The sequence below is a fragment of the Lepidochelys olivacea genome (assembly GCF_965140295.1).
Source record: "Lepidochelys olivacea isolate rLepOli2 genome assembly, chromosome: 8".
NCBI lineage: Eukaryota > Metazoa > Chordata > Testudines > Cheloniidae > Lepidochelys > Lepidochelys olivacea.
Genome location: NC_140418.1, coordinates 4,744 through 30,736, shown reverse-complemented (window position 1 = coordinate 30,736; position 25,993 = coordinate 4,744). Strand labels below are relative to the sequence as shown.

The window sequence follows — 25,993 nt, the reverse complement described above, 5'->3', positions numbered from 1 at the left end:
TGTATTGGAGATGAGTCATCCATTCTGGACGTGACAAAGGTATGAATGGCTGTGGTGAACTCTACACCTTCTCACCAAGTGTAAATGAAAACAAGTACAGCTTCAAACTCAGCTCCATTCACTCTTTGAGGGAATCTTGTTTGAGCTACTTCCTCAGCTCTTGCTCTGGAGGACTTAACTCCTCAGCATTTGTCTAGCATTCTAGACCATTGTGACAAAGTGTAAATCTACTTTTTTGCCTGTTTCCAGGGTAACATTGTTACACTGACCATAGATCCTCTTTCATTTTCAGAATTAATCTGTTTCTTAATGACACCAGATCAGGTGATGCTTTGCCCCTTCAAATACCAATCATCTATAATTTGCCACTATGGAGCTATAATCTAGGGTATCATTAGTGTTAAGATTTAGAACCATCTGTAGCTTCAGAGCTCACCTCAGTAAAATCCTATATTTTTTGGTCAGAGTGTTTGTCTCTGTCCCAGCATCTAGGGGTGGGGGTTCATTCTAGCTGTCTTGATCACAAATCTCTCTTCCTGGGAAGACAGGGAGGTTTTAGAGGATTGTTTACCAAAACAGCCAATCTGTAAAATCCACTGACTGACTACTCCTTTACAGGAAATGAGTTGTCCTTTCTGGGATTCTCTGACAGACAAACTTAGGCCTGTGAGGCAGCTGAAGTTTGGTCTGCTGTACTGATGGCTAAAGATCAAAGAATGAATTTCTTCCCATGGTGAATTTACTTTTTGTACCCAGAGCCAAGGCTACCCACAGATGATCACAGAAGCATTTCCCTTCAATGAGTCACTGTGGGAGCACTCCTGGTGTTGGCAGCGCATGAACTGGGGGGAAAATGCTATTTACCTCCACTTTCCTCCTCAATTTTCACAACCATTAACCATAAGTGGTAGCCTAGGAAACCACTTATAGCCCCTAGTCTAATCAATGGTGTGAGACATGGATGTATCTCTTATACCTCCCAATATGAACACAGGTGATGGGCATTACACTTGTTTTACCCAAAGTACTTCTTCTGTCTGAAGGTGTAAAGCTAAAAGGTCTGGAAAGCATTTTGTCATTCAGTATATGAAGAGAGATTTCATGTCTATGATATACCTTGCTTGTACATTGTCTGTGGTTTGCTTTCTGGATCAGCTGGGTTAATATTTTTGAATCTTCTCCCATCCTAATTCTAGATGAGGAAAATCCTGCTCTTGCAACCATGTTGGAACAGCATGAACCCAATCAGTGGCTCAAAAAGATTGTTTCCAGTGGAATTCCCAGGTTATCTGAAGATGCCAAGCTATAAACTGCCATCTGTTTAAAAATAAAATCTTTATTTCGAGAAGCACATGCAAACCCAGAGGTGAGCCCCGAGGAATGAGATGGGAACAGAAGGAAGGTGCTAAAAGTCAGCATAGGCCTGCAGTAGGGCTCGGACGCTCTAGACACCCACAAAGAGCTGGGCGGCTGCATTACACGCAGCTGTTCATCACTGAAAGCCAAACTTCAGATCTGGCCATCTGATGACAGGAAAAACCTTGCGTCATCCCCATCCCAACAACTTTCGCTGTCCGGGAGGGGGAGGGGGATCCAGCCCTGACGTGCGCGAGCTCCATGGCGCGGACACGCGGGGGCAACCCCGGGCTCCGGCCGCGGCCTGCGCCCATCCCCCGCGCGCTGAGGAGGGAAGGTGCCGCTTCACAGCCCACATCCGGCCCGGGCGGCTCTGGCTGAAGGGCGCGTTAGGCCGGAGCTCGCGGCGGGGCGGAGTCGTTCTGCGGCTCGGGCCCGGGCCCGGGCCCGGGCCCGGCTCAGCGCCCCGTGGCCGGCGGAGGAGCCCGCCGTTTCCTTCGCCAGCCCCGCCGGGGGCAGTAATCACGTCATCTGGCCCGAGGCCCGGCCAAGGCTGAACAGAAGCGGCACCCTTCGCTCCCGCAGGAACTGCACTGCCATATATGGCCCTTCCTCCGCTCCTAATATGGCGCTTCCTAGGCCCATACAAGGCGTTTCCTTCCCGGCGGCGCCGGCAGCCAGGCTCGGCCCCCCGGACCCCGAGCGGCGCCCAGACGGCCCCGCCTCAGAGCCCAGCAGGAGGAGGTAGGTTGAGCAGCGCGCGGCGGCCGCGGAGCCCTCGCAGACCCTGCAGTAGAGGCAGCTGCTTCCGGTGGGGACCGGGCCTGTCAGGGGGCTCCGAGTCTGTCCCTCGCAGCCTTCGGGGCAGCGGTTTGGGTCTCTGCGGAGTCTGTAGCTTCAGCGGTGGCCGCTCGCTGCCTCTCTGCAAAGGCCACTCCACACACAGGCAAAGGATGGACGAGCTGGCTTTGGGCCTGTCAGTACTAACTGCCCAGTGTCTGAAAGCAGGATCCTTGTACGTTTCTTACCGCAGGATAGGCTGTTCTGCCCTCGAGCTCAGCCCCCTGCTTTAATGGGGGAAGCGAATATTATGCAGAAGGAGAAAGTAGTGGATTTGCCATGTGTGTTAGCCAAATTCACAGAGTGAGTAAGAGGCTGGTCAAAGTTTGTATATTTTTTCAGCCCAGAAAGGACAATTGTGATAATCTAGTCTGATTTAAAAGGGATAATCAATGTTTTTATCACCATATTTTTAACTGTGCAATGAAACTAGAGAGAAGTCAGGAGGAACCATTTTTTCTTCTAATGTAAGCGTTTTAAAATATTTGCAGTGTAACCCACTTCACCACCACTGTCTACTTGAATTTGAGTGTGGTTTTAGGTGGGTGTGGGTTGTTCTGTGAATAATAGTTCGGGGCCCCAACAGCTGTGGCAGTTAATAACTGGGTCTGTGGGGTTGCCCAGACTGATAATACAGTTTGGCTTTTGTTAATTTAATTTTATTATGTAAATAGTTGTTTTCCGAAATAAAAGTGTTTGTGGCTTTACATTCATACGGACTCTTGAGTGCTTAGGAGTGGAGAGGAAATAACTGTAAAGGTGTGACCAGGAGGTTTTAAGTGGCAGCTTGAGCCAACTATTTTATTTCATTTAAATAGAAGTCCTAGATCAGGGGTTCTCAGGACAAGCTTCTTGGTGGCCTCAGAATGTGGCCACCAACTCTTGCTGGTGGCTGCTCTCACACTTTTCCCTAAAATACTTGATTAGCTTTAGGAAAATCAAATAAATATGCACATACACACATCAAAATTATTGTAATTTATTTATTGCTAGCTAGTAAGTCAGCTGTGAAAAGTGATATTAACAAACATACAAGCATCGCTTTTCACAGCAGACTTACTCAGCCCTGACAAGCCTTGGGGACAAATTAAGCCCTGGATGGAGGGTTGGGGGAGGCAGTGGGGGCCAGGGAAGATGGGGGTGAGGGGCTGGAGCCTGAAGCCCTGCAGGCAGAGCCTGATGCCCTGCAGCCGGAGGACAGGGTCCAGGAATGGAGCCTGAAGCCCCGTGGCCAGGGCCTGGTGCCCCCCACACTCCCATCCTAGGGCTGAAGCCCAAAACCTAAGTCCCACCACCCCTGGGAAGGTGAGGAACTCACTGGCTGCCTGCTCCTCCAGCGTTGTGCCCCAGGTGTCCCCAGAAGGGGTCAGGGCCCAACCCCTGCAGCTGGTCCCAGCATCCAGGAGCAACAGAGTGGGGGAGGGGGCTCTACTTTGCCCTCCCCCCGTCCATCACAGTCCAGGAGGCTGTGGCCGCAAGAAAAGCCCCTGGTAGCCACATTTCAGAAACGCTGTCCTAGAGGTTATCTGAAGCTGGCCCTAACTCCTGCTAAAGACACCTGGAAGAAGGGTTACATTTTGTAAAGGGCTTGGAGGTCTTTGGATGGAAGGTGATCTATAAATAAAATGTTTTGTTATCATTTATTGTTATTAATAAAATGACTGAACACAATCTAACCCTTCATTCTAGCTGTGAGTCACTAAAATGAAGGACAAATATTCTGAACATGTACATTTAATTAATTCTTTAACTTCAGAATGCATTGCTTAAAGCGTGTTGCTCAGAATCTTTGCAAGGGATGAGTATTACATAGGTTTTAGGTCTTCTTGAATTGTAAACTCTTCAGAGTGGGCCATCTGTGCCTAACTGCTGACCAGTAATAGACTCATGAACAAAGGAGACATAATGGATAGTGAAATGGTAGGGGCTCTGATACTATTGCGAGGATGTGATATAAAACCTTAGACAGATTGATCACTACTTAACTTTCTTCAATAATGACCATTCTTAATTCTTGGATCTGTCAGTGGTAGAGTGGGCTTATAAAAATTGTACAGTAAGCAGTGTAACAAACTGAAAAAGACATTGGGATGAACAAACTATTGGAGTCATACTGAATTGCACTTGATAGAACAGTGACTAGTTGCTGGAAAGTGGGTGCTCTTACACTGAATAAGTTTGATCTTGATTGCTTTCAGTTTAAGACCATTTTTTGACAGTGTTAGTCTGAACAGCTGAGGATACATGAGAATGCATGGAAGTGAAGTTTATGTGCTTCAAGAAATTAATGTTCAGCAGGTATTATCATGTACCCAGTTAGGTATTTTTTCAGTCTTCCCACAATGGAATCAGAACCGTTTTTAAACACAGTTGTTGCTAAAAAAAAAAAAAAATCTAGTGGTTTTCTACTCTTGCTAGAGAATGGATTTTCTTTTGTCTGAGAACTAAATTAGAGCTATGTTTAAAAAAAATTATGTTATGGGCAACCTGATATAAAGGTAGGGATAATTTACAGCAGGTTTCTGTTCTCACTGGTCAATTTATTTACTAATAGTTTGGAGGAGCGAAAAGAAAATCAGAGACGTTTGCTAAGGACACTTGTTTAGGTAAATACAAACTATAGAAGATTGTAAGAAGCTCCAAGTGCATTTAAATGAGCTGGGAATTGGACACCATGATGGCAGACTAAATTAAATTTTGATAAGTGTATTACAATGGGGGAAGTAGTTTAAATTTCTCATATACCTGATCGATTCTTAACTTGTAGGATTCTCTCAGGGGAAAAAAATCCAGATTTTGCATAATCTCCTGTAACTACAATGGACTTAATTATATCCAAAGCTGTTTGAGGTAAGGAAATGTATCTTTTCTGTTTAAAATCTTGTTAAAGAACTAAGTAAAATTATGAAGCTGTGTATTTATTAGCACAAATAAAATAAACCAAATAAATAAGCTAAATACACAGAAAGTAATTGTTCTCTTGGCACTAATGTGGCTTCAGCTGGAGTACTGTGTCCAGTTCTGGGCGCCACACTTTAGGAAAGATGTGGACAGAGGAGAGCAACAAAAATTATAGATTGATGAGGAAAAGTTTAAAAAGAAAACTGGGCATATTTAGTTTTGAAAAAAGAAGACTGAGGAGGGAACCTGATAACACTTCTTCTTCGAGTGCTTTCTCATGTCGATTCCAAGTTAGGTGTGCGCGCACCCATGTGCACGGTGACCGGAGATTTTTCCCTTAGTGGTACCCATCAGGCTGGCCCTAGTGCCCCCTGGAGCCTCATGCTCAGCTTGCCGCGGGCCCCGTGCCCTCTCAGTTCCTTCTTACAGCCCATGACGGTTGCTGGAACGTCTCTTGCGATTGCAAGCTCCCCAGTGTTTTTTTTTTCTGACTTTCTGTGGGCATTCTTGTTATAAATAGTTGAGAGTGAGTTAGGTAGGTAGGTGTCCCATTTGGGACGTTGTCCCAGGGATGGGGCATGCCCAAGTTCCTGGGTTTCAAACTATGTGCTGCCTACTATAAGTCCAGGCCAGTGAGTGATCCACATACAAGCTGCTTGAAGTGCCTTGGGGAAGCTCACATCAAGGACAAGAAGAGAATCTGCAAGTGCTTCAGGCAACGCACTCTTAAGGACAGGGACACTCGTTTGAAGGGCCTGTTAATGGAAGCAGCACTTAGACTGGCCTCAGCGCCGTGCTGATCCGATTTGGCTCAGAGTATGTCAGCCTTGGTGCAGAACGCTCCCTGGCACTGGGCCATTCCCAGCGCTGCTCCCATACCCCATGCTGAGAAAGAGGCATAAGAAACAACGTGTGGACAGGGGGCGGTCCCTGGGGCTGCAGAGGGGTAGGCAGAAGATGGTTGATGAGGTGAGCCCTGTGCTGGGCCACTCGTCCTCCCCAGAGCGGTGGTTGGCGAGAGTAAATTGAGGTAAATTGAGTTTGAGACCCTGACTTAGAGTGTGGTCAGCGTACTTAAAGGGGCAATGCACATCACTCACACTCATGCTCACGGTGTGTGTCTCTGTCTGTCTGCCATGCTGTCTCCTCTCCCTCCATTCGTGCTGCCTTGTAGAGTATGAGGCTACATTAACAGTGTGTTAACCCTTGAGGTCTCAGCCAAGTTCTAGTTAATCATTTAGCAGTAAGGCATTCCCTGGGAAATATCCCACCCTCTGACTCCACCACCTCAACCAAGCTTCACAATCATCATTGCTGTGTACAGTATTAAATAGTTTGTTTAAAACTTATACTGTGTGTTGTCTGGTGACAAAAATTTCCATGAAACCTAATCCCCCCTATTTACATTAATTCTTATGGGGAAATTGGATTCGCTTAACATCGTTTAGCTTAAAGTCGCATTTGTCAAAAACATAAATACAGTAACTCCTTGCTTAATATTGTATCTACATTGTGTTAACAATGCTGCACACTAGAATGCTTTCAGGCAACCTGAAAAAAGAAACCCAGAACTTTGTAAAAACACTCTAATTTTTGGTAACACTGGGAAGTTGGAAACCCAAGACCTAAGAAGGGCATTAGGCACACTGCCTTCTCATTAGTCAGTGACTAATCCTCTGGCAGTAATCTAAGGGGGGAGGTGTAACACTACACCCTATATTCTTCATAGAAATATTGTTATATGATTATAGCATAACAATAATATGTTTTGTGCAAGATAAGGCATGTGAGATATCATTGGAAAGGTTATAATTTGCTGAATATGATCCTATTTGTGTGTATGTATAATTTTTGTATCTAAAGTTAGGAATATTGACTACATCTGTACTACAAAAGTGTTTGCACCTGGGGAATGCCCACCAGACAGAATGCAATCAGTCTGGCTGGCTACCTGGGGACCAGTCAATGAATCATTAGGGGAGAACAATAGGTCTTTGAAGATGCTAATCTCCCACCTTCCTGAGAAGCTTTCTTGGGATGCTACAAACACCTTCTGACTCATCCTGCTTTGCCACTGCAGGATCATGTGATTGTCACCTGATACTGTGACCTGATTGTCAGCAAGTTAAGGAAGTATGGGCTGGATGAATGCACTACAAGGTGGGTAGAAAGCTGGCTAGATTGTCGGGCTCAACGGGTAGTGATCAATGGCTCCATATCTAGCTGGCAGCCGGTATCAAGTGGAGTACCCCAAGGGTTGGTCCTGGGGCCGGTTTTATTCAATATCTTCATAAATGATCTGGAGGATGGTGTGGATTGCACTCTCAGCAAATTTGCGGATGATACTAAACTGGGAGGAGTGGTAGATAGGATACAGAAGGACCTAGACCAATTGGAAGATTGGGCCAAAAGGAATCTGATGAGGTTCAATAAGGATAAGTGCAGGGTCCTGCACTTAGGACGGAAGAACCCAATGCACAGCTACAAACTAGGGACCGAATGGCTAGGCAGCAGTTCTGCGGAAAAGGACCTAGGGGTGACAGTGGACGAGAAGCTGGATATGAGTCAGCAGTGTGCCCTTGTTGCCAAGAAGGCCAATGGCATTTTGGGATGTATAAGTAGGGGCATAGCGAGCAGATCGAGGGACGTGATCATTCCCTTCTATTCGACATTGGTGAGGCCTCATCTGGAGTACTGTGTCCAGTTTTGGGCCCCACACTTCAAGAAGGATGTGGATAAATTGGAGAGAGTCCAGCGAAGGGCAACAAAAATGATTAGGGGACTGGAACACATGAGTTATGAGGAGAGGCTGAGGGAGCTGGGATTGTTTAGCCTGCAGAAGAGAAGAATGAGGGGGGATTTGATAGCTGCTTTCAACTACCTGAAAGGGGGTTCCAAAGAGGATGGCTCTAGACTGTTCTCAATGGTAGCAGATGACAGAACGAGGAGTAATGGTCTCAAGTTGCAGTGGGGGAGGTTTAGATTGGATATTAGGAAAAACTTTTTCACGAAGAGGGTGGTGAAACACTGGAATGCGTTACCTAGGGAGGTGGTAGAATCTCCTTCCTTAGAGGTTTTTAAGGTCAGGCTTGACAAAGCCCTGGCTGGGATGATTTAACTGGGAATTGGTCCTGCTTTGAGCAGGGGGTTGGACTAGATGACCTTCTGGGGTCCCTTCCAACCCTGATATTCTATGATTCTATGACTCCATGATAGAATGCCAGTATTTTTCCACAGGTGGGTGGAAACCACACTGGAAAACAAAGGATTCCCGCCATATGTAAAGCCTATTTAAGGCAGTGGAGGGACATAATCAGTATTTATTCTTCACTGGGTCCCCACCCAGGATGGCTGCAGGAAACATCTAAGAATCACAGACAGGGGGGGGGGGGGGGAGAAGGACTGAGCCCAGGCTGGGAAGGTATCTGGCCTGTGGAAAAGAATACCTGGAGTTTTAAGCTGCAAGCAAGAGCAGCTTGCCTTCAAGAAACCCTGCCTAAAACAACATTTAGGGTCAGAAACTACTTCTTGTAACCAGTTTTTCAGTATCGTAAGCTTATATTGTGTTTTTGTTTTATTTGATGGGTAATCTGCTTTGATCTGTTTTCTATCACTTATAATCACGTAAAATCTATCTTTTGTAGTTAATAAACTTGTTTTTTTCTCTAAAACAAGCCCAGTTTGTGGAATTCATAACTGAGGGGCAAAAAGCTGTGCATATCTTTCTACAAATTGAGGGAGGGATTTCATGCACTAGCACTGTACAGTTCTCTGTGCAGTGCAAGACAATACAATTTTGGGTTTACACTCCAGAGGCGGTGTGCACTTGAGTGCTGGGCAATTCCTGAGCTGAAGCCTTCCCATGCAGTGCTCATTTCAGTGTCTGTGTCTTTCTGCAGCTGGGTGTGTCACTACTTGTGTCACGCTGCCTCATGGCCTTAATGCCTGGATGCCAAGAGAACTATAACAGAAACTGCCCTCTAGCTAGTCAGTGACTAATCCTCTTGCAGTAAACTAAGAGGGGCGGTGTGACCGTCTGTACCTTGGGGGAACACCCAGCACTCCCGTGTTCATCTTTGTAAAATGATTGTGTGGTATCCAGTGCAAAGTTTGTCATGTCAGGTGTCTTCAGAAGGCTCATGATGCACTGAGCATTGTTGTTACAGTGATGTTATAGTAATTGTTGTTATAGTGATGGGATGTTATAGGTTATAATTTAATGTATATAGTTATGATGCTGAAAATGTATCTTCATGGCTTAAATCAAGCCCAGGAAAAAAACTCTCCAAGAGCAGAGAGGCAGTTCACACCTCATCAGGGCATGCATGGGACAAACCCAGCCCAGCCTCACAGGAACAAAGGACGCTGGCCTATGCAGAAACAAAAGGATCTGTTGAACTCTCGAGTGAGTCACCCCCCTTTCTTTGGTCAGTTTGGGGTTGCGATGAAGTAATGCTCACCTCGCTCTGACGGGGGGCGGGCAAAGCCAAGAGGGAAGAAAGAAGGGAGATAAAAGGGAGAGACGTTTGCCATGCTCTTTCTCTCTCTCCCGCCTTCATCTACAGACACCACCCACCACCAAGTGACTGAAGCGCTGATTAAAGGGGAGAGCCTGGCTGAAGGGCAACCAGCCAGCCTGTGGTGAGAAGCATCTAAGTTTGTAAGGATACTGAAAGAGTTAAGATCAGCTTAGAATGCATTTTGCCTTTATTTCATTTTACCAAATCTAACTTGTTATGCTTTGAGTTATAATCACTTAAATATCTTTGTAGTTAATAAATCTGTTTGTTTGTTCTACCTGAAGCAGTGCGTTTGGTTTGAAGCATGTCAGAGACTCCCCTTGGGATAACAAGCCTGGTACATATCAATTTATTTGTTAAATTGATGAACTTATATAAGCTTGCAGTGTCCAGCGGGCATCACTGGACGCTGCAAGACGGAGGTTCCTAGGGTTGTGTCTGGGACCGGAGATATTGGCTAGTGTCATTCGGTTGCACAATCCAAGGAGCAGCTTACATGCCAGAGGCTGTGTGTGAACAGCCCAGGAGTGGGGGTTCTCACAGCAGTGCAGGGTTAGGCTGGCTCCCAGGGTCCAGGATTGGAGTGACCTAGCAGATCACCGGTCCAGATAACACCAGAGGGGAATGTCACACTTATATTTAATTGGGAGCCAATGTGGGGCCTAAAATAGGTCTTTGAATTAAAAACTGGGGCTAAAAATTGTGTAACTGTATAAAATATTTTTCTTTTAACCTTGTCTTAAACATTTTTTAACTGGGAAGATGACTGAAGCTGGTCAGGCCCAACAATTAAAACAGAGCATGTGTCTTCTCTGGAGGAAGGCTGGTTCGTAGAAGAGTGACCTGCCTGTAAACCAAGATACTCAGTACTCGCCTGGCTCCTCTTATACATTGCTGGGTTTGAGTCACTGGTCATTATTTTCTTCTTCTCTGTACTTGATCTTGGTTTCCTTCAGAGAACATGGGCATCCTAGCAAGGAATGGTTGTCTCTGGGCATAAAGAGAAGGGAGAGGGCTGATAGTCTCCTGTGAGCCGTGACTATTTTGGATGCTGTTTTTCACAGTACAGGAGCATTCAGCTGTCCCTTCATTGTAGCTATGACTGTATGGTGGTGTGTCATTGGGTGGACTGTCAGATCCCTTTAAAGAAGTGAGAGCATGAGTCTGTGCCGTTGCAGTCTCTGGAAATATCTCTCCTTTTGTGGTTTGTTTCCTGCCATAGGAGGATCTGAGACCTGAGAGATGAAGACCAGACAAGCCCACCCTGTTTGGTATAGGTGGCTCCAGGCAACAGGGGTCCAGCTGGTAGCAGAACAGTTGCAGGTATCTCTGAGAGAAGTGTTCACTTAGAGCCTTTGCATTTAGCCCTCCTAACTGGAGACAAGTTCCTCCTGTGCTATACGGGACTGGGTTACCAAGAAAATGTTCTTGACTACCTACATCTTCAGGGGGCAGGGGAATATAGCTGCTTGCAGGATGGGGAAGTTAATACCCAGGGCAGGTTGTAATATGTCTTATCGAGAACAAGCTTGGACCAGATGGGTGACGAGAGCAGGGGTTCTCAAACTTTTTGTATTGGCAATCCGTTCCATACAAGAAGTGTCTGAGAGCAACCCCCTTATTAATACAAAACAGATTTTTTATATTTAACACTATTTTAAATGCTAAATTTATAATCATAATGTTGAAAATCAATCTACCTTTTCTCTCCACTTTTAACACTAAAACACATTTTATCACATTATTATAAGCAGAAAAAATATTTTTTAAATTAATACTGTTTAATACTGGGGGGCGCACAAAGCAACTTTGTCATTATCATTTTTCACAGCAAACTTAATGCCCTATTGCCACCATTACTTCTGTGGTGCTGCTGACCTCGGTTCTTCCTCAAGAGCTGGGTGGCTCTGAAAGTAGGGACACTGCCAGCAGCTGTGCAGCGGTAAGGGTGGTAATGGGGGGCTAAGTCTGCTGTGAAAAGTGATATTTACTGTGTTTGTTAATATCACTTTTCACAGCAGACTTACTAGTGCAGACTTCACAGCAGACTGACTAGCTAGCTGGGTGGCTGTGAAAAGTTATATTAAGAAGCACATTTTACAGTCTTCCAGCTCTGAAGGCAGTGCCATGGCCAGCAGCAGCGCAGAAGTAAGGGTGGCAATGGGGAGCTAGAATGTCTGCTGTGAAATGATATTAATAAAACATACAAGTATTACTTTTTGTAGCAGAAGTCTGCCATGAACCCTGCACTAGTAACTCTGCTGTGAAAAGTGATATTAACAAAAATACAAATCTCACTTTTCACAGCACTAGTGAAGACTTCACAGCAGACTTGCTAGGTAGCTGGGAGTCTGTGAATCGTGGTATTAAGAAACATACAAATATCACTTTTTACAACAGACTTAATGCCCCTGTGATAATGTTCACCCCAGAAAGTACTGGGAGGGGTTAAGGTGGCCAGGTTGGCCAATTAACTCCACAGGTGGCACCTGGAGGAGGATCCAGGGAGAAGGGATTAATTTGAAGCAGGCTCACCTAGTCAGAAACAGGAGGGGCCAGTGTAAAGCCCAGGAGCTGAAAGGAGAGGGAAGCTGCTGGAGGAAGGCAGGGAAGTAGGTTGCAGTCACCTCCCTGGGTGGAGGGAGTTGCGAGGGTGACAAACCCAGAGAGGGGGAAACCAGATAAGTAGGAAGAAGCCCAGGGAGACAGCAGCAAGGGGTAGGACTGTGCAGAGACCTTGGCTGCTTGTTACAGTGTTCCTGGGCTGGAACCCAGTGTTGAGGGCAGGCTTGGGTTCCCCTACCGGCCACTGGGAAGTGGTAAGGGCATTGGAGATGCCATCCAGTCAACGGGTCTGGAAGAACTTTGAATTCCCTGGAAGGGGAAGACCTTGGTGACCTGGCCGGAGGGCCAAGCCATGAAGAGGAGACTGCAGTTCCTGGAGCGAGAGAGGGGCTGCCTATTAGAGGGAGAGACAGAATGACCTCATTCCTCTCATGGTTGGGAGGATTGATCACAAGAGCTAATCCCCACAGTTATCAGAAGGAGGCGCCAGACTGGTGGTGGTTAGTGCACCCTGGGAGAGCCCCACTTCCACCCTTCTCCCCTGCTGCTGGCAGCAGCACTGCGTTCAGAGCTGGGCAGCTCTGAAAGCACAGCTACTGCCAGGAGCACCACAGAAGTCAGGGTGGCAATGAGATGCTGGTAGGTCTGCTGTGAAATGTGATATTGGCAAAGGTTCTTCGTGAACCTCCACTGAAACAAATGCGTCCCCTGTTTGCACACCACTGGTGTAGCCACCTGAGCCCCCTCACCCGCACGAGGATGGTGCTGCTCCTGACTTCCCATAATAACCATGACCTCCTGAGTGGTTATGACATCCAGTTTGAGAATCCCTCTTTTGGAATGTGGCACCAATCGTTGTCTGCTCAGTGATTTATTAGTAGGTTTTTTTAGTTCGTTTGTGTCAATAGCCCAATGTAGATGGGGTGGGATCATGTTAGCTACAGGTGCTAAAGTGTTGGGGTTTGACCAGCCAAGTGACCCATCATTGTTGACTGTGTCTCTGTTAATCTAGTAGGTGTGCTGTAGTGCAGATGGGAGTGAGAGGGCAGACCTCCACACTCCAGCACAGGTTTTGGGTGGTGATGGCTCTTTCTTGGGTTATTTGCTGTGTTTGCAGAGGACTTGTCCAAGTCAGTGGAGCAGCCCAGCCAGATGTGGAGCTGGAAGAAGAAGACCTGAGCAGCCTGGACAACCCACTTGGCAGGGGACTGAGGATCCCAAGTGGTGGGGGAGGATCCCACAGTGGTGGGGGAGGAGCAGGTGTCAGTTTTCCTTCAGGTGCAGGTGTCAGTTTCCTTTCCTTTATGTCTCTGTCAAGTGTTTGAGTAACCAGAGCCCTATCTGAGAACAGAGAGATGCTTCTTGTTTGCATGCAATGGGTCCTGGGGAGGGTGGAGCCCTGCCTTTGGCTGGGAGCATCGCCTTGCTCCCCAAGACTGAATTTGACCTGCAACTAGGGACACTCTGGTATTCCCAGTCTGCCCTTCCACATCACTGGGTGTGAGTCACTGGACACAATGTTGTTTACCTTGGCTATACTCAATTTTCTCTTCCTTCAGAGCAGTGGCTCTGAACCTTTCCAGACTACTGTACCCCTTTCAGCAGTCTGATTTGTCTTGGGTACTCCGAAGTTTCACCTCTCATAAAAATTATTCACTTACAAAAACGGACACAAAAATGCAGATGTGTCACAGCACACTATTACTGAATAATTGCTTGCTTTTTCCATATTTTTTATTTTTACCATATTCTAAATCAATTGGAATATAAATATTGTACTTACATTTCAGTGTATAGAGCATGGAAGACCCCTGAAAGACCTTGCGTATGTACCTCCAAGGGCACGTGTATGCCTATTTGAGAACCACTGCTTCAGAGGACCTGAGTATCCTGGTCAGGCATGGGATTTGTGGGCTGGGATGGGGATAGGGAGAGACCTGGTGGGACTGTCGTTGCTTACCAGTGCTTATCACTTCAAGCACTGGCTAAGCTGGAGGGGAATTAGGGGACGGGGGTTCCAGGAAACAGAAGCCAGGTGACCTGACTCTGTGTGTCCTCCACATACAAATGCTGGCCTAGGCTATAAGTGTTCTTGCTTTCTATACTCAGTTCCTAATGGCACTGGGTAGATGAGAGAATGGCCAACCTGGGACAGAGACCAGGAGAAGGAACAACCACCCTGAGCCCATTCAGCAGAATGGAAACCAGACTCTGATCTGTGGTGTAGGCGCAAATGGAAATTTGCTTAATCTAAGTACTGAGAGGACTGCAAATGTTGTCTGTGGAGAGACATTTGTTATATTAGCATAGGCTGAGTCCACGAGAAAAAAGTCCATGAATCTGACTGGGACATGTGAAGGTTGGGGGAGCTCTTGCTTCCCTCTCAGCGAGTTGTCAGGGCTTAGGGAAGGGAAAGTAATAGTTTTCCTGAAATATGATTAACTTCCAGGAGGGCAAATTGTTTGTAACCAGAGATGTTCAGTCCTCAGCTCTCTTCCTTCCATGTCACTGGGTCTGAGTAACTGGTCACTGCACGCTGTTCCTTGTTTGTTCTGACTCTAGCCTCCTTCGGAAGATGTGAGCATTCTGGTGAGGTACAAACCTCTCTGGGATAAAGGCAAAGTGAAGGGACAATAGTCTGCTGTGCAGCATGAGTACTTTGGGTCCAGGAGCAGCCAGGTGTCTCTTTATTTAGCTATTACTGTCTTGGGTGAATGGAGGGGTGTATGTAGGAAAAATCCCTTGGAATAGCAAGTACCTGCACTAAATACCATTGCAGTATCTGCCCACTTTCTTCTTGGGTTGTGTTTTCTGCAAGGGAAAACTGGTGGAGGATAAGTTCAGTTCTGTCCTGTGATGGGGCAAGTGAGACCAGCCTGGCCTCAAGATAGATGCCAGGCAATACCGTCTGAGAGGAAAGTTGCTGTTGCTGTCACTAAGTAAGTGTCTGGTAAGGCTATGGTGACAGCCCTGGTGATTACAGAGAGTGGTGCTGCCTTTCCCAACTAGCCCTGAGTGCAGGGGGAGAATTTCCCCATCCTGGGACTGCTGATCCTCAATGGCAGGGAGGAGTGTGTCCTTCCAAACAGAGAGCTGGAACCAGGAAGGTGACGACAAGTGCTGATTTTCCTGCCTTCCTTTTGTTTCTCTCTTCTGTGTTGGCCAACACACTGTCTCCCTGCCTGTCCTGCTTCTGTCTCCCTTCATAGACTTGTACACCTGCCCATGTCCTGTGATTCAGACATATAGGGGTGTCAAGGCTAATTCCCCACTCTGGCACTTCGAGTGCAGCGGGTGGGGGTCTGCAGGGATTCTAAAACTTAATACTGGTCACTCTAGGCTTGTATTAAACTCCCAAGGTTACAGCTTCTCTCTGACCTTGGATGGGTAGACGCTGTCACCACCCAAGTGCAGAACCCCTTTGAGAAACCAGGAAGGCACACTTGGGAATTCCTTCCTGTGGGGTACCCTCAAGCCCCCCCCTCCCCCCCGCCCCAGGGAAGAGCAAGGGGAAAAAAAGAGAAAGAAAGAAAGCAGCTGTTGCCACCAGCTAATTAAACCACATGTGCACAAACCTCTTAAAGCACAAAAATCTAATTTTGTTCTTAAAAAAGGTAAATTTTATTAATAAAAAGAGAGAACTTAGGTGTTTGCTAGATTAAAAAAAAACTACAAGGATTAAGCATTAAGAATAGATTTCTTGAGGTCCAGCTTAAAGGTTACAAGCAAAACAAGAGCACTGGGGTTAGCATAGAGGAATCCACAAGCCATAAAGAAATAAAAGAGAGAAACTTAATTGCGTCTTCCTAGACATTTCCTGATCTACTTACATATCTGAGGTTTTTAAATAAATAGTCTCAAGGTATGATACCAATGATTTTTTTCATATCTGGCCCAAGCTCTTACAGCATAGCTCTGTCCTGTCCTGTCCTCTCCCTGGAGAACAACAACAGACAAAGGGGGAGTCTTGTTTCAATTTTAAAAAGTTCTAGCTTTCCCATTGGCTCTTTTGGCCAGGTGCCCACTCACTTCCTTTTACCTATGCATAGCAGTGAGACTTTTTAACCCCTTTACAGGTATAGTAATTAGAGAACAGCTACTAAGAGGGATTTTATAGCTACTGGCTGGCTGGGTGTCCACAAAAGGGAGCCAACTCCCCCCGCCCTTTCATTTATCACAAGGAGTCTATAGCTGTCTGTGCAGGGGGGTGGATAGGGGTCATGTGGGGAGAAGGTGAGAGAAGGAGTTGAAGCTGCTGCTGCCTCTGTGTATCTAGTGTAGCTCCCCACCAGGCCCTGATGCCTCTTGGGAGTTGTAGTCTTCTTTGTCCTTTTTCTAGATTGTGGGGTCCTGTGTACTGCTTGGTACAGCTGGACATCCGCTCAGTGATTGATCAGTGAGGTTTTTTGGATAATTTTTGGAAACTTATTCCCCAGACTCATCCTGTCCCGTCCCATCCCATCCTTGTTGCAGCAGCAGCCTGGTCCCCAGTAGGAAAAGTTAGCTTAATGAGTACTTAGCTTTAAGTGACTTATGTGTAGTGGCTAGTTGCTGTGAATGGTCCTGTGCCTGCAAACACTCAAAGGATATGCATCTAATGTTGTGCACATGCATAAGTGTCTGCAGGATCAGGGCCAATCCCTCTATGAACTCAGTCGTGTAAGGACAGACCTTTGCTCCAGGGTTAAACTTTGTTTTCAAGCATTTTTTAAAAACTCCAGATTATAAAATCTGTAGCATAACCATGTTTTCCAGTAAAATTTCGTTACTTAGTATGTGATACTGTTACAGCACCAAGAACAGTAACCTTGAAAGTGTGAGCAGTGACATTCACAGCCCCAGCGGGGATCATTATGTGTTAGTTTAGTCAGGCTATGTTAGCTGATCTGGAGGGCTTTTCATGCTGAGATTGATAGGAAGGAGGTTATAATCCTCAGAATTTTACATCTGGGGAAACAAACATTCTTATCACACTTACAGACTTTCTCCAAGGAGTAAGAATGTAGTTATCTTTGTGTTTAAAAAACCAAAAAACCAGTTTACAGTGGTGGACTACAGTTTGGCAACTCTAATTCAAACACATGCCTTTTTTGAACAGTGACACATAGATAAGAATGGCCATGCAGGTCAGATCATGGTCCATCTACCGCCGTATCATGTCTTCCAACAATGGACATGCCAGATGCTTCAGAGGGCATGAACAAGGGAATGAATTACCTAGTGATCCATCCCCTATTGTCCAGTCCCAGCTTCTGGCAGTCAGAGGTGTAGGAACACCCAAAGCATGGGGTTGCGTCCTTGACCATCTTAGCTAATAGCCATTGATTAGCCTATCCTCCATGAATTTAGCTAATTCTTAGTTATATTTTTTGCTTTCACAGCATCCCCTGGCAACAAGTTCCACAGATCGCCTGTGCATTGTGTGAAGAAGTATTCATTTAAGGGGTTCTGCTGACACTTTGGAGGAAAGAGCTAAAATCAAGGGATCTTGATAAATCAGAGAACTGGATTATAGACAACAAAATGAAATTCAAAGACAAAGATAAGGTGCTACACTTAGGGGAAAAAAACAATCAAATGCACAGATAGGGAATGAGGGATAACCGGCTTGGCAGCAGCACTGCTGCAAAGGATCTGGGAGTTGTGGTGGATCACAACCACAACATGAATCAGCAATGCGATGCTGTTGCAAAAAAGCAAATGCAATTTTAGGTTGCATTAATAGAGACATAGCATACAAGTCATGGGAGATGATAGTAACACTCTACTCAGCGCTGGTTAGGCTGGAGTACTGTGTCCAATTTTGGTCACCAATGAATAGAAAGGATGTAGAGAAACGGGAAAGGATCCAGAGGTGAGTGACAAAGATGATCAGAGGGATGGAGTGCAAACCATATGAGCAAAGGCTGAAGGAACTGGGTATGTGTAATTTGGAAAAGAGATTAAGGAGGGACATAGCAGTCTTCAAATACTTGAAAGGCTGCCATAAAAAAGATGGAGAAAAGTTGTTCTCTCTTGCCGTAGAGGGCAGGACAAGGGGCAATGGATTCAAACTACAGCATAGCAGATTAAATCTCAGAAAAAACTTCCTAACTGCAAGAACAGTGGAACCTACTGCATAGGGAGGTCATGGAAGCACCTTCACTGGAGGTTTCCAAAAGGAGGCTGGATAGCCATCTGTTATGGATGGTTTAGGTACAAAAAATCCTGCATCTTGGCAGGGAGTTGAACTAAATGATCTTTGCGGTCCCTTCTAATCCTGTGGTTCCAAGATGTACTTTCTTTTAAACCTCCTGACTATTTATAAAAAGAAAAGGAGTACTTGTGGCACCTTAGAGACTAACCAATTTATTTGAGCATGAGCTTTCGTGAGCTACAGCTCACTTCATCGGATGCATACTGTGGAAACTGTGATGATCTCTGTGTGTATATAATATCTGCTGCAGTTTCCACGGTATGCATCCGATGAAGTGAGCTGTAGCTCACGAAAGCTCATGCTCAAATAAATTGGTTAGTCTCTAAGGTGTGCCACAAGTACTCCTTTTTGCGAATACAGACTAACATGGCTGTTACTCTGAAACCTGACTATTTATGTCATTGGGTGACCCCTGGTTCTTGTGTTATATAAAGAGGTAAAGAACAGTTGCTTCCAAGGGAATTAATAGACTGGAAGTTTAAAGCAAACATAAGGAAGTACTCTACATAGCTAATTCATGTGTTAACTGTGGGAAGGATAGGTCCATCAATAGCTCTTAGCCAAGATGGTCAGGGACCCAACCTCATGCTTTGGGGTGTCCCTAAACCTTCAATTGCCAGCAGAATCTGCCACTGGCCACTGTCCTATACATTGACACTGGACTAGCTGGACCATTAGTCGGACCCAGAATGGGTGTGCCTATCCTCTAATTCCCCTAGAATCTGCAGCCTAGATTTAGGTGTCTGCATCCTTTCTCCCTGTACAGCCAAACCCCACCTGCCCCCACCCAGCCTCCAGCTGGAGCTGCAGCCCAGGGCCCAGCTGAGCCTGGCAGCCAGCCACCCAAACACATGGAGACCCTGGTGACTCAGAAGTGGGAAATGTGCCCCCATCTTCTCTGTAGTCACTATGGTGTAACAGTGCCATGGTGGGTTTCAGAGTAGCAGCCGTGTTAGTCTGTATTCACAAAAAGAAAAGGAGTACTTGTGGCACCTTAGAGACTAATAAATTTATTTGAGCATAAGCTTTCATGAGCTACAGCTCACTTCATCGGATGCATTCAGTGCCATGGTGCTATCTCCAGGGTACAAAACTGGCTCAGCGTGGGAGATGAGGCTGCGATAGGGATGTAGCATCACAAATTGTAACATCCCAATTTCCTACCACTAGCAGACAACTAGGGTGTTTTTTCTGGGGGTGGGGCCTGCCCTGTCACCACTTGCTACACACACAATTTTCTAGTCCTGGGTCTATGGGGGTGGGAGTTTTGACAGATGGGTTGGACTTTGTCAGTATTTCAACTTGGGCGAAATCTCTATTTCAAATGGGGACACTCATAAAATGAGATTTTTCTAATTTAATACATTTTTTGTAAATTAGCAAAATCTTGTTTTACTTGTGTGTAAATTTTAAAAAGAGATTTCACAGGAGCAATTGCTGTCTGCCCCTCCCCTCATTCAGAGGTAGCCATTTCTGCCAACCAGCAATTCAGGCACCAGTGAAGTCACATGACCATGATAATGATTTGTTTTTTAATAATGTATTAAATATGGTAAATGAGTCACAATAAAACCCTAGGAAGTGTATTAAGAGTAAGATATGAAGGTTTATTGAAAAGTAAAGAATTAAAAGTTATGAAACTCCCATTTCCTGGAGATAATGAGAAAGGGTGGCCAGTTCAGGCAGTTGGCATAGCAGAGCAGACCAATTTGTGAACATCTGTGTAGCTGTGTCACATGTATGTGAACATCTGAATGAAGACAGAGTATTTAAGGAGTGGGGTGTATAGTGGGCGTTTGGAAGCTCACTACATCATTTCAGAGAGGGAAGAGCAGCCTTGTCTAGACCTTCCTCCCCCCCCCCTTCCTTTTGCCCCTGTTACTTCACATGGTGAGTTCACTCCAGCACCCTCAACAGCAAAGTAACAGATTCTGCTGGGGAGCATTTTCTAGCATTACAACTCATCAGTCACTCTTTGGCTTCCATCAGACCTGAGCTACCCCAACACACTCCCTGTCCTGAACTTTACCCGAAAAACATGCTGTGCCCTGTCCAGCCCACTCAGGGACAGGCCAGATAGATTAGGTCTGTTGTACCTCTAGGAGGTCAATACACAAAAATCTGTCCCTTTTAATGGAATTATCCACATAGTTCACAACATTGGATTAGTTTTGATTCAAGGAAAAAAAAGTTTATTTAACTACAAAGGGAGATTTTAACTGAGTAAAAGAGGCATACAAGTAAGAAATGGTTACAAGAAAAATAAAGATAAAGTGTTTTCTAAACTTAACAAACTAGGCTAGTGAAGTCCCTTTCCACAGGTTTCAGTAATATTGCTGCCCAAACTCTCAGGTCTTCCACACTGATTCTCCACTTGTAAGTTAACTCCCTTCTCTTCATGTGACAAAATATATTTATGTCTCTATCTGTAATTTTCACTCCATGCATCTGAAGAAGTGGGTTTTTTTTACCCATAGAAGCATATGCCCAAATAAATCTGTTAGGCTTTAAGGTGCCAGGGGACTCTTCATTGTTTTTTGCACAGAGGGTATTTCCTTTGGAGCAGCAGTGACACCCAGTGGCCAGTCAGGGTAATGCACAGAGGGTGTCTCCCATGAAGGAGCAGTGACACGTGATGGCCAGTTGTGGGTAATGCATGTTGTGTGTCTCCCTTGGCGCAGCACTTTCTACAAGCCATTACCCTCTGATCCCCCTGAGAGTTACCAAAAGAAACTACAGCATTTGCTCAAGAAACTCCCTGAAAAAGCACAAGATCAAATCCGCACAGACACACCCCTGGAACCCTGACCTGGGATATTCTATCTGCTACCCAAGATCCATAAACCTGGAAACCCTGGGCGCCCCATCATCTCAGGCATTGGCACCCTGACAGCAGGATTGTCTGGCTATGTAGACTCCCTCCTCAGGCCCTACGCTGCCAGCACTCCCAGCTACCTTCGAGACACCACTGACTTCCTGAGGAAACTACAATCCATCAGTGATCTTCCTGATAACACCATTCTGGCCACTATGGATGTAGAAGCCCTCTACACCAACATTCCACACAAAGACGGACTACAAGCCGTCAAGAACACTATCCCTGATAATGTCATGGCTAACCTGGTGGCTGAACTTTGTGACTTTGTCCTTACCCATAACTATTTTACACTTGGGGACAATGTATACCTTCAGATCAGCGGCACCGCTATGGGTACCCGCATGGCCCCACAGTATGCCAACATTTTTATGGCTGACTTAGAACAATGCTTCCTCAGCTCTCGTCCCCTAACGCCCCTACTCTACTTGCGCTATATTGATGACATCTTCATCATCTGGACCCATGGAAAAAAAGCCCTTGAAGAATTCCACCATGATTTCAACAATTTCCATCCCACCATCATCCTCAGCCTGGTCCACTCCACACAAGAGATCCACTTCCTGGATGCTACAGTGCTAATAAACAATGGTCACATAAACACCACCCTATACCGGAAACCTACTCACCGCTATTCCTACCTACATGCCTCCAGCTTTCACCCTGACCACACCACACGATCCATCGTCTACAGCCAAGCTCTGCGATACAACCGCATTTGCTCCAACCCCTCAGACAGAGACAAACACCTACAAGATCTCTATCAAGCATTCTTACAACTACAATACCCACCTGCGGAAGTGAAGAAACAGATTGATAGAGCCAGAAGAGTTCCCAGAAGTCACCTACTACAGGACAGGCCTAACAAAGAAAATAACAGAACGCCACTAGCAGTCACCTTCAGATCCCAACTAAAACCCCTCCAACGCATTATTAAGGATCTACAACCTATCCTGGAGGATGACCCAACACTCTCACAAATCTTGGGAGACAGGCCAGTTCTTGCCTACAGACAGCCCCCCAACCTGAAGAAAATACTCACCAGCAACCACATACCACACAATAGAACCACTAACCTAGGAACCTATCCTTGCAACAAAGCCCGTTGCCAACTGTGCCCACATATCTATTCAGGGGACACCATCACAGGGCCTAATAACATCAGCCACACTATCAGAGGCTCGTTCACCTGCACATCCACCTACGTGATATATGCCATCATGTGCCAGCAATGCCCCTCTGCCAGGTACATTGGTCAAACTGGACAGTCTCTACGTAAAAGAATAAATGGACACAAATCAGATGTCAAGAATTAAAACATTCATAAACCAGTCGGAGAACACTTCAATCTCTCTGGTCACGCGATTACAGACATGAAAGTTGCTATCTTACAACAAAAAAACTTCAAATCCAGAAAGAGAAACTGTTGAATTGGAATTCATTTGCAAATTGGATACAATTAACTTAGGCTTGAATAGAGACTGGGAGTGGCTAAGTCATTATGCAAGGTAACCTATTTCCCCTTGTTTTTTCCTACCCCCCCCCCCCGGATGTTCTTGTTAAAACCTGGATTTGTGCTGGAAATGGCCCACCTTGATTATCATACACATTGTAAGGAGAGTGGTCACTTTAGATAAGCTATTGCCAGCAGGAGAGTGGGGTGGGGGGGGGGGTATTTTTTCATGCTTTGTGTGTAGAAAAGATCTTCTACACTTTCCACAGTATGCATCCGATGAAGTGAGCTGTAGCTCACGAAAACTTATGCTCAAATAAATTGGTTAGTCTCTAAGGTGCCACAAGTACTCCTTTTCTTTTTGCGAATACAGACTAACACGGCTGTTACTCTGAGCCCTGGTCTACACTAGGACTTTAGGTCGAATTTAGCAACGTTAAATCGATTTAAACCTGCACCCGTCCACACAGTGAAGCCCTTTATTTCGACTTAAAGGGCTCTTAAAATCGATTTCCTTACTCCACCCCTGACAAGTGGATTAGCGCTTAAATCGACGTTCCCGGCTCGAATTTGGGGTACTGTGGACACAATTCAATGGTATTGGCCTCCGGGAGCTATCCCAGAGTGCTCCATTCTGACCGCTCTGGACAGCACTCTCAACTCAGATGCACTGGCCAGGTAGACAGGAAAAGAACCGCAAACTTTTGAATCTCATTTCCTGTTTGGCCAGCGTGGCAAGCTGCAGGTGACCATGCAGAGCTCATCAGCACAGGTGACCATGATGGAGTCCCAGAATCGCAAAAGAGCTCCAGCATGGACCGAACGGGAGGTACGGGATCTGATCGCTGTTTGGGGAGAGGAATCCGTGCTATCAGAACTCCGTTCCAGTTTTCGAAATGCGAAAACCTTTGTGAAAATCTCCCAGGGCATGAAGGACAGAGGCCATAACAGGGACCCGAAGCAGTGCCGCGTGAAACTGAAGGAGCTGAGGCAAGCCTACCAGAAAACCAGAGAGGCGAACAGCCGCTCTGGGTCAGAGCCCCAAACATGCCGCTTCTATGATGAGCTGCATGCCATTTTAGGGGGTTCAGCCACCACTACCCCAGCCGTGTTGTTTGACTCCTTCAATGGAGATGGAGGCAATATGGAAGCAGGTTTTGGGGACGAAGAAGATAGCTCACAGCAAGCAAGCGGAGAAACCGGTTTTCCCGACAGCCAGGAACTGTTTCTCACCCTAGACCTGGAGCCAGTACCCCCCGAACCCACCCAAGGCTGCCTCCTGGACCCAGCAGGCGGAGAAGGGACCTCTGGTGAGTGTACCTTTTAGAATGCTATACATGGTTTAAAAGCAAGCATGTGAAAGGATTACTTTGCCCTGGCATTTGCGGTTCTCCTAGATGTAGTCCTAAAGCCTTTGCAAAAGGTTTCTGGGGAGGGCAGCCTTATTTCGTCCTTCATGGTAGGACACTTTACCACTCCAGGCCAGTAACACGTACTCGGGAATCACTGTAGAACAAAGCATTGCAGTGTATGTTTGCTGGCATTCAACCAAAATCCGTTCTTTATCTCTCTGTGTTATCCTCAGGAGAGTGAGATATAATTCATGGTCACCTGGTTGAAATAGGGTGCTTTTCTTCAGGGACACTCAGAGGTGCCCGTTCCTGCTGTGCTGTTTGCCTGTGGCTGAACAGAAATGTTCGCCGCTGTTAGCCACAGGGAGGGGGGAAGGTTGAGGGGGTAGTCACGCGGTGGGAGGAGGCAAAATGCGACCTTGTAACGAAAGCACATGTGCTATGTATGTAATGTTAACAGCAAGGTTTACCCTGAAAGAGTGTAGCCACTGTTTTATAAAATGTGTCTTTTTAAATACTGCTGTCCCTTTTTTTTTCTCCACTAGCTGCATGTGTTTCAATGATCACAGGATCTTCTCCTTCCCAGAGGCTAGTGAAGCTTAGAAAGAAAAAAAACGCACTCGCGATGAAATGTTCTCCGAGCTCATGCTGTCCTCCCACACTGACAGAGCACAGACAAATGCGTGGAGGCAAATAATGTCAGAGTGCAGGAAAGCACAAAATGACCGGGAGGAGAGGTGGCGGGCTGAAGAGAGTAAGTGGCGGGCTGAAGAGAGTAAGTGGCGGGCTGAAGACAGGGCTGAAGCTCAAATGTGGCGGCAGCGTGATGAGAGGAGGCAGGATTCAATGCTGAGGCTGCTGCAGGACCAAACCAGAATGCTCCAGTGTATGGTTGAGCTGCAGCAAAGGCAGCTGGAGCACAGACTGCCACTGCTGCCCCTCTGTAACCAACCGCCCTCCTCCCCAAGTTCCATAGCCTCCACACGCAGACGCCCAAGAACGCGGTGGGGGGCCTCCGGCCAACCAGCCACTCCACCACAGAGGATTGCCCAAAAAAAAGAAGGCTGTCATTCAATAAATTTTAAAGTTGTAAACTTTTAAAGTGCTGTGCTTAAAGTGCTGTGTGGCATTTTCCTTCCCTCCTCCACCACCCCTCCTGGGATACCTTGGTAGTCATCTCCCTATTTGTGTGATGAATGAATAACGAATGTATGACTGTGAAGCAGCAATGACTTTATTGCCTCTGCAAGCGGTGATTAAAGGGAGGAGGGGAGGGTGGTTAGCTTACAGGGAAGTAGAGTGAACCAAGGGGCGGGGGGTTTCATCAAGGAGAAACAAACAGAACTTTCACAGCGTAGCCTGGCCAGTCATGAAACTGGTTTTCAAAGCTTCTCTGATGCGTACTGCGCCCTCCTGTGCTCTTCTAACCGCCCTGGTGTCTGGCTGCGCGTAACCAGCAGCTAGGCGATTTGCCTCAGCCTCCCACCCCGCCATAAACGTCTCCCCCTTACTCTCACAGATATTGTGGAGCACACAGCAAGCAGTAATAACAGTGGGAATATTGGTTTCACTGAGGTCTAAGCGAGTCCGTAAACTGCGCCAGCGCGCCTTTAAACGTCCAAATGCACATTCTACCACCATTCTGCACTTGCTCAGCCTGTAGTTGAACAGCTCCTGACTACTGTCCAGGCTGCCTGTGTACGGCTTCATGAGCCATGGCATTAAGGGGTAGGCTGGGTCCCCAAGGATACATATAGGCATTTCAACATCCCCAACAGTTATTTTCTGGTCTGGGAATAAAGTCCCTTCCTGCAGCTTTTGAAACAGACCAGAGTTCCTGAAGATGCGAGCGTCATGCACCTTTCCCGGCCATCCCACGTTGATGTTGGTGAAACGTCCCTTGTGATCCACCAGAGCTTGCAGCACTATCGAAAA

The 25,993-nt window shown here is 46.3% G+C and overlaps 1 protein-coding gene across 3 annotated transcripts; it reads left to right on the top strand.

Annotated features, from left to right (window-relative positions):
• The first annotated feature begins 1,817 nt into the window (after window positions 1-1,817).
• On the top strand, window positions 1,818-25,117 carry LOC311525404 (uncharacterized protein). 3 transcript variants are annotated; one of them, XR_014712767.1, is made up of 8 exons: window positions 1,818-2,100; window positions 4,964-5,046; window positions 7,178-7,257; window positions 9,663-9,738; window positions 10,840-10,940; window positions 13,300-13,466; window positions 23,437-24,016; window positions 24,604-25,117. XR_014712767.1 is itself a non-coding variant. In XM_084637513.1 (7 exons), exon 7 carries the CDS (start codon window positions 21,409-21,411, stop codon window positions 22,567-22,569), a length of 1,161 nt encoding a protein of 386 aa, XP_084493639.1. In that variant the 5' UTR covers window positions 1,818-2,100; window positions 4,964-5,046; window positions 7,178-7,257; window positions 9,663-9,738; window positions 10,840-10,940; window positions 13,300-13,466; window positions 21,060-21,408; the 3' UTR covers window positions 22,570-24,501. The 3 variants fall into 3 exon arrangements, 1 of the variants encoding a protein (XP_084493639.1); XM_084637513.1 differs by lacking the exon at window positions 24,604-25,117 and having other exon boundaries at window positions 21,060-24,501; XR_014712768.1 differs by lacking the exons at window positions 1,818-2,100; window positions 4,964-5,046; window positions 7,178-7,257; ... (1 more) ...; window positions 10,840-10,940; window positions 13,300-13,466 and adding an exon at window positions 15,707-17,729 and having other exon boundaries at window positions 21,060-24,016.
• Window positions 25,118-25,993: the final 876 nt, after the last annotated feature.